This window comes from Pseudophryne corroboree, chromosome 3 (assembly GCF_028390025.1).
Source record: "Pseudophryne corroboree isolate aPseCor3 chromosome 3, aPseCor3.hap2, whole genome shotgun sequence".
NCBI lineage: Eukaryota > Metazoa > Chordata > Amphibia > Anura > Myobatrachidae > Pseudophryne > Pseudophryne corroboree.
The window spans coordinates 61705200-61727231 of NC_086446.1; the positions used below are offsets into that span (position 1 = coordinate 61705200).

Consider the following 22032-nt stretch of genomic DNA (forward strand, 5'->3'; position numbering starts at 1 on the left):
GACACTCCCCTCATTGGTGGTGGCAGTATTCTGGCTGTCAGGGCCCACGTGGGGTCCAAAAATGGAGGTTTAGCTGCAGGCTTCTCCGTTGAGTGGCAGGCCGAAAACCAGCATTAGAATATTTACGCACAGCAGCTGTGCCCAATGATTCAGCTGCTGTCTGTGCTCCATCCATCCCATGCCTTTAGTACGATATATGCTTTATTTGATTCTAACCTGAATGATATTAAAAGCATCTGCATATCTTGTCATTGTGTGGTATGTCTAAGGTAATATCAGGACATTTATTGATCAATACTCTAAGGAGACATGAAGCAGCTACACATCAAACTACCCTCAGTTATAGTCAGTAACACAATAAGCACATTATCAGTGACTACACCTACAGCCTAATAGCTGATACACTGTGTACACCAACATTGTATCTACATTACACAGTATATTCTGTCAGTGATGAGTGTGAGGCTGCAAATGATAAGAAATAACCTAATGCAGTTCCATCATGTCTTATCAGGTTGCAAGGCTGTGCTCTGACCTCCTCCTGCTGTGATGATCTCCGCTCTCTTATTACTACAAATCGCTCTCTGACCAGACTTAGTCTGTCACAGAATGCTCTGGGAGACTCTGGAATAAAACTTCTGTGTGAGGGACTGACACATCCAGCCTGTACCCTACAGGTTCTGTGGTAAGAACTGACTTTCTATTTATATACCTGTCCTCTGAATACTGAACATCCTCGAATGCAGTAGTGGACCAGAGAAACTAGCAGAGGCGTCTATTAACATACTGTAAGATGCCTCTAATACCCATTTTAGACTGCCTGAGGTGGGTCGCACCCGGGGTGCCTGATATGGGAGCTCCCAGTATGCAGCCCGCCTCAGGCTACCCGCTGTTGCTGACTGCAACCCGGCATATTGCCGGGTTGGTGACATCAGTGGTGATGCGGCGGGGACAGCGCTTGGAGATGTAATGGTTAGCATTACTACCTCACAGCACTGAGGTCATGGGTTCGATTCCCACCATGGCCCTAACTGTGCAAAGTTTGTATATTCTCCCCGTACTTGCGTGGGTTTCCTCCAGGTACTCCGGTTTTCTCCCACAACCTGGTAGGTTAATTGGCTCCCAACAAAATTAACCCTAGGGTGAATGTGTCTGTGTGTACATAGTTCCATAGTTCCATAGTTGTTGAGGTTGAAAAAAGACAGATGTCCATCGGGTTCAACCTGTATAATAATGTTTTTTATTTGTTTGTTTTTTTAAATCGTAATTAAATGCTGTATCCTTGAATATTTTTTTCCGCTAGGAATTTATCTAATCCATTTTTAAACGTATTTATTGAATCCACGATTACTACCTTCTCTGGTAAAGAATTCCAACTCTTACTGTGAAGAACCCTTTCTCCGTTGTGTATGGAATTTTTTTTCTTCTAACCTCAGGGGGTGTCCTCATGCCCTATGTAGTGTTTTTTTTATAAACAAATCATTTGATAAATCCTTGTATTGTCCCTTAATGTATTTATAAATATTAATAATGTCCCCTCTCAGTCGCCTCCTTTCCAGTGTAAACAAATCTAACCTTTTAGTCTTTTCTCATAATCCTGTGCTTCTAACTCCTTAACTAATTTGGTGGCTCGCCTCTGAACCTTTTCGAGCTCCAAAATGTATTTTTTATAGTGTGGTGCCAAGAACTGTACACAATATTCCAGGTGTTTTCGCACCAATGATTTATACAGTGGCAGGATTACATTCTCATCCCTTGTCTCCATTCCCCGTTTATAGCATGCTAACACCTTATTTGCTTTAGTTGCTGCATTTTGACATTGCGTACTGCTGACAAGTTTATTATCGATGAGCACTCCCAAATCTTTTTCAACTACTGTTATCCCTACATTTTCCCCATTTAGCTTATAGGCTGCATGATTGTTCTTAGTCCCAAGGTGCATAACTTTACATTTGTCTATATTGAACCTCATTCTCCATTTATCTGCCCAGACCTCAAGTCCAGATAACTCATTCTAAAGAGACTCAACATCCTTGTCTGAATTAATTACTCTACATAGCTTAGTATAATCTGCGAAAATTGCTACTGTGTTTTCCAGTCCCTCTCCTAGGTCATTAATGAATATGTTAAACAACAATGGTCTGAGTACTGAGCCCTGTGGTATTCCACTGAGCACTGGAGCCCATTCAGAGTACATCCCATTAATCCCCACTTGCTGTTCCCTATTGAACCGCCAATTATTCACCCAAGTACAAATAGTGTCCCCTACCCCAAGCTCCCTTAATTTGAGAATTAGTCTCTTATGTGGAACTTTGTCAAAGGCCTTAGCGAAGTCCAAAAAGATCACATCCACTGCATGACCCTGATCAATATTATCGCTCACTTTCTCGTAGAAGCTTATTAAGTTAGTTTGACAGAATCTGTCCTTCACAAAACCATGCTGATTCCTAGTAATAACCTTGGAGGTATCCAAGTACTCAAGTGTGCTGTCTTTTAATATACCTTCTAGTAATTTCCCCACTATAGATGTCAAACTTACCGGTCTATAGTTACATGGGTGTGATAAGGAATATAGAGTTTAAGCTCCACTGGGGCAGGAACTGATGTGAATGGGCAAATATTCTCTGTACAGCGCTGCAGTATATGTGTGCGCTAAAAAATAACTGGTAATAAATAAATAATAATAATCACATGATCTTCAAGCGCTGCCCATCCACACACAGTGAATGAATGCCAGGTCGCATGGACCCAGCTATTGTTCACACCACACAGCAGGCCAGGTTGAACACATGTTCAACCCTGCTCGCTACCCAAGTTGGAATACCGGGTTGCTCAACCCAGTATTTTAACCCTGGCACCTTTCAGACCACACATGAACATGAGTTATGCGCGTTCATGTGCCAATAACCCATGTTCAGAGGTGGCGGTCTGAAAGGGATATAATTTAGCACAGCTGCAGCATACAAATATGCAGTGGCTGTAATTACTACATCCATCTCTGAATCAGGCCTATTGACCACGCAAGGCAAGATCACAGAAAATGTAGCTACTGTAATTTCCTTTTATGTCTTTAGAACTGAGTACACATAAGAAACTACATTTAGTTTCTTATGTGTACTATTATGTCATTTTGGGCAGCATGGATGGTGTAATGGTTAGCATTATTGCCTCACAGCACTGAGGTCAGGGGTTTCATTCCAACTAAGGTCCTAACCGTGTGGAGTTTGTATATTCTCTCCGTGTTAGTGTGGGTTTTGTCAGGGTGCTACGGTTTCTTCCCACACTCCAATAATATACTGGTAGGTTAATTGGCTCCCAACCAAAATTAACCCTAGTTATTTTTGTCAGACTCACATCCCAATTAACCTACCGATATGATTTTGGATAGTGAGTACAGAAACCAAAACCTCAGTGCTGTGAGGTAGTAGTGATTACCATTACATCAAACTGGTTGGTATCGATATACCGGCGCCCGTCATCCTGGTGGTCAGAATCCTGGCTATGGGATGTCGGGCAACAGAATGCCGGCAGTGGGTTGAGCGCAAAAGAGTCCCTTGTAGGCTCTCTATGCTCGCCATGCTGTGGGCACAGGGGCTACAAATGCCACACTATTTATTCTCCCTCCAGGGGTGTCGTGGACACCCCAAGAGGGAGAATACAGTAGGTGTTGGTATTCCGGTGGTCAGGATCCCGGCGCCAATATGCTGAGTGCCAGGATCCCGACAGCCGGGATATTGAATGCATCCCACATCAAACATGCTACTTTCAAAGTGCTATGTGTTTGTATTTATATTGTGATTATGTGATTTAGTTTTAGGTGTTTGGCAGTACTACTTATAATTATGGCTATATCAAGATCAAACTTTATTGTATTCTAATTGGAGAACCACATGATTATGTATAAGGATTGGAATATAAATGATTTTCAGTATATATACAGACATGATGGTAAAATTCTTGTGGGTTATGAAGATGTTGCTTTGATAATAAAAGTCGTATCTGTATATACATATAGTTATAATATAATGTCATAACATGTCTGGACTGTGTTGGAGATACACAATGGAGAGGACTACTATATTGGTATATGTGATCAAACTAGGAACTGATGTGTATTTCATACCACTACTCTATTCTGTAATTTTTAGTAGCACAAGAACTAGACTAACATTACCCTGATGTAAATGCTATATTGAAGTCTTGAAACGTTGGTCTATTTCTTGTGCTACTTTATAATATACTGTAGTGAGTCAAATGAAGACCATTAGTGGCTTGTGATTTTTGTACAAAAAGAAAAGTACTGCCCATAGCTTCCATAGGATGCTCCAGACTGTTCTACAGTCTGAATGGTGCTATACTGTTTACAGGCTGCCCTTCCATTTATAGTCCTGATCCTCACTGACCCTCTTCTGATAGGCCCTTTGTATGAATTGACACTCCACCTCTCTGAGTTGCTGTTCTATTATGTCTGTGTTGGAATTATTCCAAATAAACCTAAAGAACTGTGAGGCTGGTAAGTTGATTTTCAATGAAAGTGGATTGTCGTCAATAGCAGTGTACAGTATTTTAATTTGTGGGCTACCAGAAGAGTCTATGTCCTTGTTTTACATAAATCATCAATTCCAGGAAATTCTGTCATAGTGCCTGTTCACAATATACACAAATCATTTATGAACTTCTTAAAAAAGAGAATCATGGATACATACTTCTGAAAGATTTGTTCGTAGGCATTCATATTTATATTTATAAATGCTGTGGCCAAATTCGAGCCCATTGCTGTCCCTGACATCTGCATATTCATTGGTGTATTTGAAGCAATTCAGATCTATAACCATTGTAATCAGGTGAATGATAAATTCTATAGTGGGCACCATAAAGTCAGCACAAGACAGATCTCTCTACTGCCACTACAACATCTTCATGAGGGATGATGGTGCAGCGGCATGGCTGGATTAAGGGCCACATGGGCCTGGAGCTGAAAATTTTCAAGGGCCTATACTGAGAAGGAGAGGAGCTGTAACCAGTGCTGTGTGATTGTGGCCAGAGCCATGTGGGCATGTACACCCTATACACTATGAGCCCCAATGTCTCCCTAAATACATAAACATAAAAAATTAGGATAATTTTGTGAGAACAATGACAAAAACAACTTTAATACTTATGATTTATGATTGTTTGGACAGGTGTGCAGCTGGTCATTATCCTGCTGCCAAGATGATGGGCCTATTTTTATGTGGAGGCCTGCAGCTGTAGTTCCATCCACGCCATTGTCAATCTGGCCCTGTTTAGAGGGAGTTAACATTCATCATGATCAAAACAACATTCTCAGGGAGGTCAATCAAATTATGACCTTTATGCAAACTTGAAGAATCTCAACACACTGTGCCAAGAGATGTAAAATGGAACCCTGGCTGATATTATTGGGTAGCCAGGGGGATCGACCAAGGACTTATGAACTTTCAGAAGAGAATAAAAGATGGGCCATAATGGATGAGTAACTGCTGGTGACATTGCAAATGGTTTTTGAGGGAAAGTATGTCTTCTGCAGGTGACACAAAGGTAAACATAGAATTTAGAACATAGAATTTGACAGCAGATAAGAACCACTAGGCCCATCTAGTCTGCCCCTTAAAGGTATGTAACAGGGTAGACACTCTAGGAGGGGTAAAAACAAATGACTGATGATCTAGATAGAGTAGAGGAATTATCAAGAATGTGTCAACTACAGTTTAATGAAAAAAATGCAAAACCATGTTCTCAAAAACCAAAAGTCTAAATATAGTATCAAGTGTACTATAATGGATACTACTGAGGAGGCAAGGAATCCAGGAGTCACAATTTCAGGTGACTTAAAGGCAGGTAAGCAATGTAACAAAGCAATGAGGAAGGCTAGTCAGATGCTTGGCTGTATTGGGAGTAGAATCAGCAGCAGAAAGAAAGAAGCAATAATGCCACTGTATAGGTTATTGGTACGGCCTCATCTAGAATACTGTGTTCAGTTCTGTAAGCCATATATTCAGAAGGATATTAATACATTAGAGACTGTACAAAGAAGGGCAACTAAAATGGTGCCTGGCCTACCTCACAATCTTACCTGGAAGGACTAAAAGGTTTTAATACGTATAATTTTGAGCAGAGAAGAGACGTGTTGGACATGATTGAAACTTTCAAAAATATCAAGGGTTTCAATAAGGTCCAGGAGGGAAACGGGGACGTGTGCTGAGTCTGAGTCATGAGTCTGCAGGGAGGCCGGTTCAAAGGAAAATTTAAGGAAATATTTCTTACAGAAAGGGTAGTGGACAAGTGGAATGCTTAGGTGAGCGTAATAAAAACCCATAAACAGTGATAAGTAACAAATGTGATAAAGACATCACCAAGGTCCACTCACTCTCTCTTGGTTCATAACTATGAACCATATAGTCAGTGAATAGAGAGAAAGTATAAATCATTGAAGGGGAGGATAAAGTGTTAGTAGATTGGGGAGGATTTAGTGTTAGTAGATTGGAGTGGCATTTTTTTCCTATACTAACCAGGCACATTTTCATGTCTATCCAGAAACTGTCGAAACTATGATGAAGATTGATTTAATACAGATTTCTTATGTACAGATGTGTCCTCCCTTATCTTACAAGTTAATCGTGGCAAACGCAACTCGTTTGTCAGGATTAAATGCCTGCAGGTGTGCACATGCACTGTGCATGCACCTGCAATCCATAGGATTGCATGGGTGCCGGTGATCCCATAGACAGGTCACAGCCAGGCATGAATAGTTGCATTTGTGGCAGGTTTGCACCTGCAACCCGTTTGCAGGTAGGATGACGGAGGACACATCTGTATGTTGACAATAAGATATGATGTAACCTGTATTATATGGGATAAGATGAAAAGTGGATTTTTTTTATATTTTATAAATCTATTTTATTGAGTTTTACAAAGAAAAATAATATTAAACAATAGGTACTGTGTTTTCCGCGCTAAATAAACAGTAAAAGATTGCAGCATATGCACTTGAGAAAAAATTCACTATTTTTCCATAAAATCAATATAACAAGAAATGAAATGTATAATTGTGCAAATACTGTTATGGTTACATAAATAACATTAATTTCCTTTTTCAGACTGAGATGAATTCCTCAAATATCATCCAACAATGAGATAAATGAACTGAAAAAGAGAATAGACTCCCACTTATAGGGAAATACATTTAATAAGAATGCACTCACAAACAATTAAATATAAAAAGCATATAAAACCTCTGGTGTTAGAGGAACACGTATACTCATCGGGCAGTCAGCTTCCAAGAGTCCTACAGAGTTCCGGATACTCCAAGGTTTTTCCTCAAGGTAAGTCACTGTAACGTTCCTCTATTTCCAGTTTACAGTAGCCACACCGCTTAATGCATTTTTCGAACACGTCTGAGGACTCTTGGAAGCTGACTCCCTGATGAGTATACGTGTGTCTCTATCACCAGAGATTTTATATGCTTTTTATATTTAATTGTTTGTGAGTGCATTCTTATTAAATGTATTTCCCTATAAGTGGGAGTCTGCACTATTGCTTTGTTTTACATTCCAGTAAGTTCAGAAAGATATCAAAAGAATCCATCTGGATTTAAGTATTAATTCAAATCAGCAACTTACTACATGCCTTCTTTAACTGACCAATTGTGAGTGCAAAATCTGAGTATAAATCTATCCTATCCAATTGGATGTCTGCACTATTGCGTCTATTCTCTTTTTCAGTTTATTTATCTCTTAGTTGAATGAGGTGGATGTAATATTTATAGACTTTGCCAAAGCTTTTGCTTTGCAAATTATCTGCAAGCTACAAGTAATAGGGCTAGGAAGCACAATATGCACTTGTGTCAAGAATTGGTTAGAATAGATAATAGGGAGCAGCGCGTTGTGGTTAATGGATCTCTTTCAAATTGGACTGAAGTGTTAAGTGGTGTGCCGCAAGTCTCAGTATTAGGACCGCTATTGTTCAACATTTTCATTAACGACCTAACAGAAGGTCTAGAGAGCATTGTGTCAATTTTTGCAGATGATTCCAAATTGTGTAAGGCTATAAATACGGAGGAGGATGCTGAGTCTCTTCAGAACGACTTGGTTAAATTAGAAGCATGGGCAGCCAAATGGAGAATGCGCTTCAACACAGACAAGTGTAAGGTAATGCACTTTTGTAGCAAGAACAAAAAGAACACCTACATACTGAATGGGGTAAAATTAGAGGATACTGTACTGGAAAAAGACTTAGGTGTTATCATAGATAGCAAGCTAAGCAGCGGTACCCAAAGTAGGATGGCAGCAAAGAAGGCTAATAAGATATTAGCATGCATAAAACGGGGAATTGATGCAAGGGACGATGGTGTTATACTCCCATTATATAAATCACTAGTGAGGCCACACCTTGAATACTGTGTACAATTCTGGGCACTGTACTACATAAAGGATATCCTGAAGCTAGAAAAGGTTCAGAGGAGGGCGACCAAACTAATTAAGGGCATGGAGAGGATGGAATACAAGGAAAGGCTTGAAAGACTAGGCATGTTTACAGTCGAAGAGAGGAGACTAAGAGGGGGCATGATCAACATCTACAAATATATAAGGGGACAATACACAGAGCTTGCACGGGACCTATTTTTGGCCAGATCAACACATAGGACTCGTGGACACTCGCTCAGGTTAGAGGTGAGGAGATTCCGCACAATACGTCGTAAAGGCTTTTTCACGGTAAGGACAATACGTGTTTGGAATTCCCTGCCTGAGGCAGTTGTAATGGCGGACTCTGTCAACACCTTTAAGAATGGGTTAGATAAATTCCTAATGGATAAGGATATCCAGGGTTATGGTGCATAGTCACGCACTATAGTTACTATAAAAAGGGATAAAATGCAACGGCTGACATCAGCATCAGTCAAAATTTTCGATAAATCATCATGCATAGGAGACCACAAATAGGTTGAACTCGATGGACAATTGTCTTTTTTCAACCTTAGATACTATGTTACTATGTTACTATATTTGAGGAATTCATCTCAGTCTGAAAAAGGAAAGTAATGTTATCTATGTAACCATGCAAACTGTATTTGCGCAATTATACATTTAATTTCTTGTTATAAAGAAAAATAATAGTCACAATGCAGGATATAGTAGAGACACAAGGAAGTGCGCCTTTTACATGAAGCTGAGAAATTGACAGGGATTAGACACACAGGTCGATTGTATTTAAATTAAAACTAGATCAGCGTAGGCAGAAACATGAAATCTATCCTCATAAAGTGGTTAAACCAGGAACATAGGGTCTGATTTATCAATGGGTTTTATCACACGCAGCAAGATTTAAAACTTGTATGAGTATGATAAATGTAGCTCCAGCCAATCAGCTCCTGACTGTTAATGGGTTGAAAAAACAATTATATACTGCGGTTCAATTAAAACATATCATTAAGGAAGGAGAATAAATCAAGGTAAATATAACATTACCCCAGTTTTCTCCTTCCTTAATTGTAATAGCACTGTGGAAAGATTGCTTTGATCATTAATAGGATCACAGTATACTTTTGAACAATTGGGGTAATTCAGAGTTGATCGCAGCAGCAAATTTGTTAGCAGTAGGGCAAAACCATGTGCAGGGTTGGACTGGCCCACAGGGGTACCAGGGAAACCACCGGTAGGCCCCACTGCCTGAAGGCCCACTCCTTCCTCTCTGCATCAGGTTCCAGACTGTGCACTTGTATTATACTTGGTAGATACAGTCTGTTGCATTACACTGCACTAAACTATTGTGTATTTCAAGCCTCTGTGGAAGCTGGCCACACCCCTAAATATGGGCCCCTATCACTGCATTCCCCCGGTGGGCCCTTCATACCTCAGTCCGACACTGACCATGTGCACTGCTGGTGGGGCAGATATAACATGTGCAGAGAGAGTTAGATTTGGGTGGGTTATTTCGTCTCTGTGCAGTGTAAATACTGGCTGCTTTATTTTTACACTGCAATTTAGATTTCAGTTTGAACACCCCCACAAATCTAACTCTCTCTGCACATGTTATATCTGCCCCCCCCCCTACAGTGCACATGGTTTTGCCCAACTGCTAACAAATTTGCTGCTGCGATCAACTCTGAATTACCCCCAATGAGCTATTGCAAGTAATAATCTCTCCCGATCACATGACAACACACCTGTTCTTGATAATTGTGTTTGAAAGGATGTATAATAATAAAAGTATGTTATTTATAATGTTGTTGTGAATTTTTGCACGTTAGTCCTTTATAATGATATGCTTGCCTCCTGTGAATTTGAAATAAGTTAATTTGTACTGCGGATTAGTGTAATGATAGTTGCTCACCTGTAATGAATGACCCAATTTGGGAAGTATAAATGGCAGCTCTTGGCAACACTGAGGGCAGGATTAAGCCTTGGGGGTGCTTGGGGCACTTAAGACATGAGGGCCCTGATGGAAGGTGGGGGATGTATATTAAATTGCGCATACCTCCCAACATGTCCCATTCCAGGAGGGACAAAATGATCTCTACCTGGACTTCCCACTTAATATATGATTGGTGTCACCTGTGTTGAACTATTTAATTGATAAGAAAGGTGTTTCAACACAGGTGATTGCAATCATAAATTAATAAGGAAGTATATAAGTATAAGGCACCATTATTGTTCACAATTGGTGGGGAGAACCAAATGCAGATACGGCTTTCACTAATTAGATGTTAGTCAAAAAATGGTGGGTACTCCCCCTTAAAACCGTGCAGCAATGATTTTCGCCCATCCGTCTTTAAACTATCTGGTAAATTGTGCTGTTTGTTAAATAATTGTCACTACTAGTAGGACAAACTTAAATGCTACTACGGCTTTCTAATCCTTGGTAAGTAATCCAGTTTGGGTAATCCCATTCCAGCTGTGCAGCAATAGTTTTAACTCTCCTTTATACACACTATTAGTTTGGATGGGATCAGTACTAAATGCCGCCGGCCGGAATCCCAGCGGTCGAAATACCGACGCCGGAATCCCGACCACACAATCCCGACAGGGGTGGCGAGCGGAAAGCAGCCCCTTGCGGGCTCCCTTTGCTCGCCATGCTCGGCACACTATTATATTCTCCCTTTATGGGTGTCGTGGTCACCCACGGAGGGAGAATATGTCGGGATTGTGGCGGCCGGGATTCCGGCGTCGGTATTTTGACCACCGGGATTCCGTCCGGCGGCATCTTGACCGCATCCCGTTTGGACACTTGTCCTAATAAAAATGAATGTTACTATGTGGTAATGATGTATATAACCCGTGAGAGGATCACATGGACAGCAACGGCTTCAAACTCATTGGCATTTGTCCAATGGCGGGTACTCCCGTTAAAGCCGTGCAGCGATTATTCACACTCTCTAAACACACACACCATTTACAATGTACCAACTGAGTTGGGTTGTGTATTAACGACATCCACTGCTAGTAGGGAGAACACAGAAGCTGCCACGGCTATGAACTAATTGGCATTTATCCAATTGACGGGTACTCCCTTTAGGGCCGTGTAGTAACATGTCTTACCTAAAAAGCATGCAAATGGGCTGACGAAGCAGACAGCGAAATGCGCGCATCGGTGTGGTGTCTGCTCCGTTCTTAAACAAAAAAAGAGAAATGTTTTATCATGTTTAGAACCACTTGCATGCTTTATAGGTGGGACACATTACTAGTGAACAATAATGGTACCTTATGCCATCAATTAGACAGTTTAAGAAATGTGAATCATCGTTATTGGTTGTTACACATTAACAAATCAGACTTAGGGGGTCATTCCGAGTTGTTCGCTCACTAGCAGTTTTTATCAGCCGTGCAAACGCTAAGCCACCGCCCTCTGGGAGTGTATTTTAGCTCTGCAGAAGTACGAGCGAATGCATCGCAGTGCGGCCGCAAAAGAAAATTGTGCAGTTTCTGAGTAGCTTCAGACCTACTCAGCGCTTGCGATCACTTCAGACCATTCAGTTCCGGATTTGACGTCACAAACACGCCCTGCGTTCTCCCAGCGACACCTGCGTTTTTTCTGGCATACCTGCGTTTTTCCAAACACTCCCTGAAAACGGTGAGTTGACACCCAGAAATGCCCCTTTCCTGTCAATCACTCTGCGGTTGCCACTGCGACTGAAATGCGTCGCTAGTCCTTGTGTGAAACTACATCAACCATTGTGAAAGTACTTTGCGTGTGCGCATTGCACCACATATACATGCGCAGAAGTTCCATTTTTCACTTAATTGCACCGCAGCGAACATTTTTAGCTAGCAATCAACTCAGAATGACCCCCTTAGTCCGTATGATCACAATGGGATTACCCGTAATGTGGAATTAGATTTATCAATGTTAAATAATGATAACATTATGGGCTTCCTAGTCTGGTTAAATTGAGAGTCTAAGGAATGTGAACCAGTGACAGTCATCACACACACACTAGTAGATTGGATTTGGTGCCGCACAATCACAACGGGATTACCTACAATATAAATTTATGCTTATTATGATAAAACCATGACAGCATTAGTATTGTCCCTAGTAGCAGGGACAATAATCCACTTTAGTTGGTTAAATAAATAGATCATTACTGCCATTCATTTCATTGTGAGAATTATCCATGAGAAATGTTAATATACGGCTTAGAGCCAGCAGGAATATCAATTTCAGGAAGGTATTAATGGCCTCCTAGACAATGGCCCTCATTCCGAGTCGTTCGCTCTGTAAATTTCTTCGCATCGCAGCGTTTTTCTGCTTAGTACGCATGCGCAATGTTCGCACTGCGACTGCGCCAAGTAATTTTGCTATGAAGTTAGGATTTTTACTCACGGCTTTTTCTTCGCACCGGCGATCGTAGTGTGATTGACAGGAAATGGGTGTTACTGGGCGGAAACACGGCGTTTTATGGGCGTGTGGATAAAAACGCTACCGTTTCCGGAAAAAACGCAGGAGTGGCTGGAGAAACGGAGGAGTGTCTGGGCGAACGCTGGGTGTGTTTGGGACGTCAAACCAGGAACGACAAGCACTGAACTGATCGCAGATGCCGAGTAAGTCTGAAGCTATTCTGAAACTGCTAAGAAGTTTGTAATCGCAATATTGCGAATACATCGTTCGCAATTTTAAGAAGCTAAGATTCACTCCCAGTAGGCGGCGGCTTAGCGTGTGCAACTCTGCTAAAATCGCCTTGCAAGCGAACAACTCGGAATGAGGGCCAATATCAGAGAATTGTATATGATGTAATCTATATACCTGTATTAACAATGGCTGTCTACTTCCAATACATAATTAACAGTATCAGTACTTATGAGGTACTATTATACAAAAGTGAAGAATGTATCCAATCTATTAATTACATTTATCCTATTGATTGAATAACTCCACAAGAATAACTTTGTGCAAAGATATATTAGCAGCACTTGGAAGCACAGAGACTATGGGTGGAATTCAATTGTTTGAAAAGTCGGTTGGTGTCTATTAGATAGGAAAAAACAGACTCCCAACTGACTTTTCAAACATTTGAATCTCCCCCTATGTGTCAATTTATTTACTTTTGACCACTTCATTGTTGCAAGGCACAACAAATGGTAACAAGCACTAGATGTTGCAACATTTTAGGTACAGTGTGTCAGGAATCGGCGCTCTGCTACGTCTCACCTACCAGCGCGCTGGTGTGCAGGCCTCCGGAGGTCATGGCCCCAGTTACGGCTGCAGGTGTGTGTGGACCGCAAGCGTCATCTTCCGCATTGCTGAGTACCCCTGAGTCCGGTCCTGTGTGCATTCTGCTGCGTGCCGGCGTCCTGCCTGTGAAGTTGTTGCCATGACTCCTGCACTCAGCTGATCCATGTGTGCTATCCAGCACTGTGTCTCCACCCAGAGTTCAGTGACCAATCACTGCAGAGCCATGGGTATAACTCCCAGTCCGTGGCTCACTCACATTGCCTCAGACAACGAGTCACATACCGTGTGCCTTGTTCTCCGGACTCCTGCGTTCCTGTTCCCAGTGATTCCTCGTGGTTACCTGCTGTCGCCTCATCTCACTTCAGCTCTCCTGTTTTCTTCAGACTTCATCCACAGCCAGTTACCAGCTCATCAAGCAGTAAGAGACTCTCCTCAGGTGTTGCATTCATTTCTACCTGTGCACTGCTAATTGCATACCATCTGTGCTTCTCTGCAAGTATATCATCTCATTGCATAGAGACTGTTTCCTGCTTGGGCCTAGTGAGGCCATAAGGACTTTGTTATTCAGAGACTGTGTGTTTTTCAAGTTCTACCGGAGTTCTGTTTATTTCATTCACATTCAGCATCAAGTCACTTTATATTTCTTTTGCAAGAGACTTTCCGTTGTTTTGGATTCAATTACCAATCACTGTTACTTCATTGCCTGGTTTCAGTTTGTTATTCACTGCTATACCATCTACTCTGTGATACTTGTGTAATAAACATCTGCGCTTATGCGCCGGACTTTCATATTGCCTCCCCGCTTTGTACATCGCACCAACACTGACCCACTAGCGCTCCCGCCGGGGACAGACAAACCCAGAGACCTGACAGTTTGTCTGAGGCCAATGGACCCGGACGGTGGTCAGAGTGTGGGGTCAGGGACACTCCAAGGCTTAGTATCACGACTAGATGGTCAAGAGGCTGCGCAGCAGCAGATTATACAATTTCTGCAAGAAATGTCTTCCCGTTTAGATACTCTGCAACAGACATTTCCAACTTCAGGTTCTTCAGTATCCTCATCAGTTTCTGCTCCTGTTCCTAGTTCCACAGTTTCTAGTTCTCCAGTTGCTCCTGTTCCAATGTCTCGCATCCATCTACCTACTCCAAGTAAATTTGATGGTAATGCTAAGATGTGTCGTGGATTTTTGAATCAATGCGAGGTTCATTTTGAATTGCAACCACAGAACTTTCCAACACCTAGAACAAACGTTGCTTATATTGTTTCTCTTTTAGCCGGCTCTGCCCTGAATTGGGTCTCTCCGCTGTGGGAGCGAGCAGATGCTTTATTGAACAACTATACAGAGTTTGTTGCCACATTCCGACGCATCTTTGACGAACCTGGGCGTACGACCTCTGCCTCTTCAGACCTCCTTCAGATCCGCCAGGGAACACGTACTGTGGGTCAGTACGTTATCCAGTTCCAGACATTGGCATCAGAGGTGAAGTGGAACAACCAGGCATTGGTTGCCGCCTTCTGGCATGGTCTCTCTGACCGCATAAAGGATGAGCTGACTACCCGAGACTTACCTGAGCAACTGGAAGCTCTAATTTCTCTATGCGTCAAGTTGGATCTACGTTTACGCGAGCGAGCCTGTGAACGCTCTCGAGGTGATCTTCGCAAGCACCGAGCTATGCCTCCTGTACAGTCTCTACCTATTATTGCTGATGAACCCATGCAGGTAAACAAGTTTCGTTTAACACCTGAGGAGCGGTCCAGAAGATTAAAGGAAAGACTGTGTCTCTATTGTGCTGCTGCTGGTCATCTGATTGGTTCCTGTCCTGCTCGGTCGGGAAACGCCAGGTCCTAACTTGTAGAGGAGGAGTCAAGTTAGGGACCTTGAATAAAGCTCCTTCCTTTCAAGACCTTACATTACCTGTCACCCTGGAAATACCAGATGGACTCCAGTCTCTGTCCGCCTTAGTGGATTGTGGTGCTGCTGGGAATTTTATCACACAAGCTGCAGTGGATAGACTTCATCTCCCAGTGTCTAAACTGTGTCGTCCAGTATATCTCACAGCCATGGACGGAAGCCGTATTCCTGAAGGTTCCATCATTCAGCAAACCAAGCCAGTGGTGCTGGGGGTAGGCTTCCTGCATTCCGAGCTTATTGAGTTCCTGGTTATACCTAAAGCTGGCTATGAGATCGTACTGGGTATGCCTTGGCTTCAATTACACAATCCGCAATTTGACTGGTCTACATTACAGTTAACAGCATGGAGTTCCTCTTGTCATCAGTCATGTCTGGCTCAAGTACTTCCAATCAAGTCTTCAAGTGTAAAGTCTCAGTCTGGCCTTCCGGAGGCCTATCAGGAATTCACTGACGTCTTCAGTGAGAAAGCAGCGGATGTCTTGCCTCCCCATCGAGAGTGGGATTGTCCCATTGATTTGGTTCCAGGAAGCAAGCCGCCTAGAGGGCGTACATACCCTCTTTCAGTTCCAGAGACCCAAGCAATGAGTGTATACATTAAAGAAAATTTACAGAAAGGGTTCATCCGTCCATCCTCTTCTCCAGCTGGTGCTGGATTCTTCTTCGTCAAGAAGAAAGATGGAGGACTTCGCCCCTGTATCGATTATCGGGGTTTAAATGACATCACGATTAAAAATAGATACCCGTTACCTCTCATCACAGAGTTGTTCGACAGAGTTAGAGGTGCGTCCATCTTCACGAAACTGGATCTTCGCAGGGCTTATAATCTTATCAGGATTCGAAGTGGTGATGAGTGGAAAACCGCCTTCAATACTCGTGACGGCCACTATGAATATCTAGTGATGCCCTTCGGCTTGAGTAACGCCCCGGTCGTGTTTCAGAACTTTGTCAACGAAGTATTCAGAGATCTTCTGTATAAATGTGTGGTAGTATACCTCGATGACATCTTGATATTTTCTCGTGATTTGGTCTCTCATCGCCAACAAGTAAAAGAGGTTCTTCAACGTCTTCAACAGAATCATCTGTATGGCAAGCTGTCCAAATGCACATTTGAAGCTTCTTCAATACCTTTCTTGGGATACATTATTTCCGGAACAGATCTTCAAATGGACCCAGCTAAACTGGAAGCTATAGAGAGCTGGGCCCTTCCAACAACACTCAAGTCAGTTCAACGTTTCATAGGCTTTGCTAATTACTACAGAAAGTTTATTAAAGGCTTCTCTACGTTAATTGCTCCAATCACCTGCCTTACCCGGAAAGGGGGGAATCCTTCCCAATGGTCTGACGCTGCACTGTCTGCTTTTCATAAAATAAAACAAGCTTTTATTTCAGCTCCTGTGTTGCAACAGCCGGATGTCAATAAAGCCTTCATCCTGGAAGTAGATGCCTCAACGGTTGGCGTGGGCGCAGTCCTGTCCCAGGTGGGCGTTGATGGTAAGACTCACCCTTGTGGGTTTTTCTCCCGTAGGTTTTCACCCGCTGAAATTAATTATACCATCGGTGACCAGGAGCTGTTGGCAATCAAATTGGCCCTTGAAGAATGGAGGTATCTGCTGGAGGGTACGAGATTCCCTATTACCATCTACACGGATCACAAGAACCTTCTTTACCTGAAAGCTGCGCAGTGCCTGAATCCTCGGCAAGCAAGGTGGGCCCTATTCTATTCCCGTTTTGACTTTAAGTTAATGTTTAGACCTGGCTCACAAAACGTTAAAGCAGATGCTTTGTCTCGCTCTATGAGCTCAAATGAGGAATCTTCAGAACAGGCTGCTCGACCAATATTAAATCCTGTGGTTTTCGCAGCTACAGGGGTGTCGCAAGTTCCACCTCCAGGCAAGATGTTTGTCTCTCCAGAGCTTCGTTCAAATCTCCTGTCCTGGGCTCATACGTCCAAATTTAATGTTCACCCTGGGGTTCTCAAGACTTTCAAGTTCCTGTCCCAAACGTATTGGTGGCCACGAATGAAAATAGATATTCAGGAATTTATAGCTTCATGTCCCAAATGTGCTCAGCATAAAGTTTCTCGTCAGGCTCCCGCAGGCCAATTGTTACCCAATTCCATTCCCAGGCGCCCTTGGTCTCACTTATCGATGGATTTTATTTCAGATCTCCCTCCATCCAAAGGGTATGACACTGTCTGGGTAGTGGTCGATAGGTTTTCCAAAATGGCGCACTTCATTCCACTCATGGGGTTACCCTCTGCTCCAAAATTGGCACAGTTGTTTTGTCACTAAATATTTAGGTTACATGGACTTCCAACAGAAATTATATCTGACCGAGGTGTACAGTTTGTGGCCAAGTTCTGGAGGGCTCTGTGCTCTGCGCTACAAGTAAAACTGAAATTCTCTACAGCCTATCACCCTCAAACAAATGGGCAGACAGAGAGGGTAAATCAAGAGCTTGAGACCTATTTGAGACTGTATATCTCTTCTTCACAGGATGACTGGGTAGAATTATTGCCCTGGGCAGAGTTTGCTCATAATTTTCGTTATCATACTTCCACAGATACAACTCCTTTTTTTGCAGTTTATGGACAGCATCCTAGAGTACCTGATTTCCATGAGTTACCCGTCGTAGATGTGCCTGCGGCTGCTTCTGCTCTCCAGCGGTTCGCTCAAATTTGGAAGAAGATTCATTTATCTCTTAACAAAGTTTCTCAACGGTATAAAATGTTTGCTGATAGAAAGAGACGAGCAGTTCCTAGTTTAAAACCGGGCGACAAAGTCTGGTTATCTACCCGAAATCTCCGTCTCAGAGTTCCATCAATGAAATTCGCTCCACGGTTTATTGGGCCATTCCCGGTGGAAAGTGTTATTAATCCAGTGGCTTATAAGTTAAAACTGCCTGCTTATTTGAAAGTTCCCAACTCATTCCATATTTCTCTCCTCAGACCACTAATTCTCAATCGTTTCCAGAGAACGCTTCCAGCAGCTCCAAAGGTACAAACTCATCGGGGCGTGGAATACGAGGTGGAAAAGATCTTAGACTCTCGACATCGTTATGGTCATTTACAATACCTGATTGACTGGTCTGGATATGGTCCTGAAGAGAGGAGTTGGGTAAACGCCACGGATGTCCATGCTCCACGGTTGGTTCAAGCTTTCCACAGACTCTTCCCTGCCAAGCCTCGTGGGTGTTCGGTGCCCACCCATAAAGGAGGGGGTAATGTCAGGAATCGGCGCTCTGCTACGTCTCACCTACCAGCGCGCTGGTGTGCAGGCCTCCGGAGGTCATGGCCCCAGTTACGGCTGCAGGTGTGTGTGGACCGCAAGCGTCATCTTCCGCATTGCTGAGTACCCCTGAGTCCGGTCCTGTGTGCATTCTGCTGCGTGCCGGCGTCCTGCCTGTGAAGTTGTTGCCATGACTCCTGCACTCAGCTGATCCAGGTGTGCTATCCAGCACTGTGTCTCCACCCAGAGTTCAGTGACCAATCACTGCAGAGCCATGGGTATAACTCCCAGTCCGTGGCTCACTCACATTGCCTCAGACAACGAGTCACATACCGTGTGCCTTGTTCTCCGGACTCCTGCGTTCCTGTTCCCAGTGATTCCTCGTGGTTACCTGCTGTCGCCTCATCTCACTTCAGCTCTCCTGTTTTCTTCAGACTTCATCCACAGCCAGTTACCAGCTCATCAAGCAGTAAGAGACTCTCCTCAGGTGTTGCATTCATTTCTACCTGTGCACTGCTAATTGCATACCATCTGTGCTTCTCTGCAAGTATATCATCTCATTGCATAGAGACTGTTTCCTGCTTGGGCCTAGTGAGGCCATAAGGACTTTGTTATTCAGAGACTGTGTGTTTTTCAAGTTCTACCGGAGTTCTGTTTATTTCATTCACATTCAGCATCAAGTCACTTTATATTTCTGTTGCAAGAGACTTTCCGTTGTTTTGGATTCAATTACCAATCACTGTTACTTCATTGCCTGGTTTCAGTTTGTTATTCACTGCTATACCATCTACTCTGTGATACTTGTGTAATAAACATCTGCGCTTATGCGCCGGACTTTCATATTGCCTCCCCGCTTTGTACAGCGCACCAACACTGACCCACTAGCGCTCCCGCCGGGGACAGACAAACCCAGAGACCTGACACAGTGTGTCTTATATAACAGGTGGTTCAACACAATCTTTAGACCTAGTTCTATCATATCTAATTTGTGAATTAAAAGAAAGATTATAGAAACAGTTTGTGTATATACCTTAAATGGATTTACAGCTGTCTGTTCACTATAAATCATACACATACACACCAAATTTTTAATAACAATTTATTGAGAAAGATTAATCAGAAAACGAAACTGGAAAGGGCAAAATTTACACCCACGATATCCAGAAGGGAATTGATATTTACATACATTTGTGAATGATCAACAAAGAAGTACTTTGAATGGAGCAGACACTTGTTCCTTTTAATATTTTTTTCACATTTTCTATCTTTCAGCACATTGCGATCGGTTTTAATATTACATTTCGCAACTGTATCTATCAAATAGCAATTTTAATATAATTTCAATGAAAGTGAATTTTATTATATGTGTGCACCTTACAGATACAACCACTTTTCTTTTTGTGTTCCATTGCATACTGTCCTGCTCGAATTCTGGCTGTTGGTTCTGATGCTGCTTTAGAGGGAAAGCTAGTGATGTCAGTGTGCTCTGGCCGGGGGGCCCCCTGAGAAAGGAGGCCCCGGGAACAGTATTCCCTGCATCAGGGCCGGTGCTAGGTTGTCCGGCGCCCCCCTGCAAACAATAAATTTGCGCCCTCCCTCCCATGTGTAGTAAAGGGACAGTGCCCACCAATGGGGCGTGGTATCACATGGAAGGGGCGTGGCCACATAATAGTGTCCCCAATTCAAATTACGCTACACAGTATCACAATCATATTAACATTATACCACACGTAGTGTCCCTGATTCATATTGCACCAAATAGTTGTGTATCTAATTCACATTACGACACACAGTAGTGCTCCTTATACACAATACCCACAGTAGTGTCCCTTATACACATAACACCCGCAGTAGTAGTGCCACACAAAATGCCCACAATTATAGCGTGCCTAATACATAATTCTCACAGTAGTAGTGCCACACAGAACGCCCACAGTAGTTGTGCCACACAGAACGCCCACAGTAGTAGTGCCACACATAACGCCCACAGTAGTTGTGCCACACAGAACGCCTACAGTAGTAGTGCCACACAGAATGCCCACAACAGTAGTGCCACACAGAACGCCCACAGTAGTAGTGCCACACATAACGCCCACAGTAGTTGTGCCACACAGAACGCCTACAGTAGTCGTGCCTCACAGAACACCCACAGAAGTAGTGCAACAATTAATGCCCCTTACACTTAAGTCAACCTGAGGTGAGGGGAGGAAATAGGTGGTGTGTGGCACTTACACACACACAGATCCGTGGAGAGTGCTGCCAGCGCCGCTGCCTAAAGTGCAGTGAGGAGGGAGGGAGCCGGAGCGACCAAGCTGAAGCCGCGCTTCACGCTGCTGAGGGGGAGAGCACCAGCTCTGTGTGGGAGAGTGCTACCTGCGCCAGGGCCGGATTAAGCTTTAGGGGGGCCAGGAGCACTTAAGACAGGGAGGCCTTCTCCTCTTGTCAGCACCGCCCCCCTGGCTGTGTCTGCGCAGGTCCTATCCCACGGGGCCATCTAGAACATACAAGAGTTTGGGTAATGGAGGGAGCCTTCAGCTCATCTCCCCAGTGTCTCTCAGACTCAATCACCTCCTAGTATCTCTTTATTACTGTGGATGTGATGCGTCTTTCTTTATGTTGGAAATCCCGTGAGTGCTGCATGGCTTGCTTGTTTATGTATTCCCTATTTGGAGGGCACCGGGACCATTTGCTGTTGTGGGAAAGCTGGTGTCAGTCACATTGCCTCATATATGGTACAGAATATATGATTTTATATATATTTATATATATATATATATATATATATATATATATATATACATACATATACACACACATATTATATATATATATATATATATATATATATACACACACACACATATACACACATACATACAGCACCTATTCCTGGCACTCCCCCAGATACACAGCTATATATTACTTGCTCTGGTGCCCTCCTAGGTATACTGGTACCATATATATGCAGGTTTGGTAGGGCGGCACTCAGGAGACGTTGTTACCACAGTGAATCCATCTTTATTTGCGTTATTATCCAACGCACATTTCGGACCGATCGCCCATCGTAAGGGTTTGTCCCTGAGGACAGGCAATCAGCCTGGATAATAACGCAAATAAAGATGGATTCACTGTGGTAACAACGTCACCTGAGTGCCGCCTTACCAAACCCGCATATATATGGTACCAGTATACCTGGGAGGGCA

The 22032-nt window shown here is 43.1% G+C and overlaps 1 protein-coding gene and 1 long non-coding RNA gene across 3 annotated transcripts in view; one reads left to right on the plus strand and one right to left on the minus strand.

Moving 5' to 3' along the window:
• Nucleotides 1-22032, plus strand: part of LOC135054729 (NACHT, LRR and PYD domains-containing protein 3-like) — a 188137-nt gene that overhangs the window by 129405 nt on the left and 36700 nt on the right. Inside the window, exon 10 of the mRNA XM_063958026.1 lies at nt 515-685. Within this exon, the coding sequence (XP_063814096.1) occupies nt 515-685 (171 nt within the window). The remainder of the gene's footprint in view (nt 1-514; nt 686-22032) is intronic.
• Nucleotides 1-22032, minus strand: part of LOC135054730 (uncharacterized) — a 150657-nt gene that overhangs the window by 60858 nt on the left and 67767 nt on the right. The window lies entirely within an intron of this gene.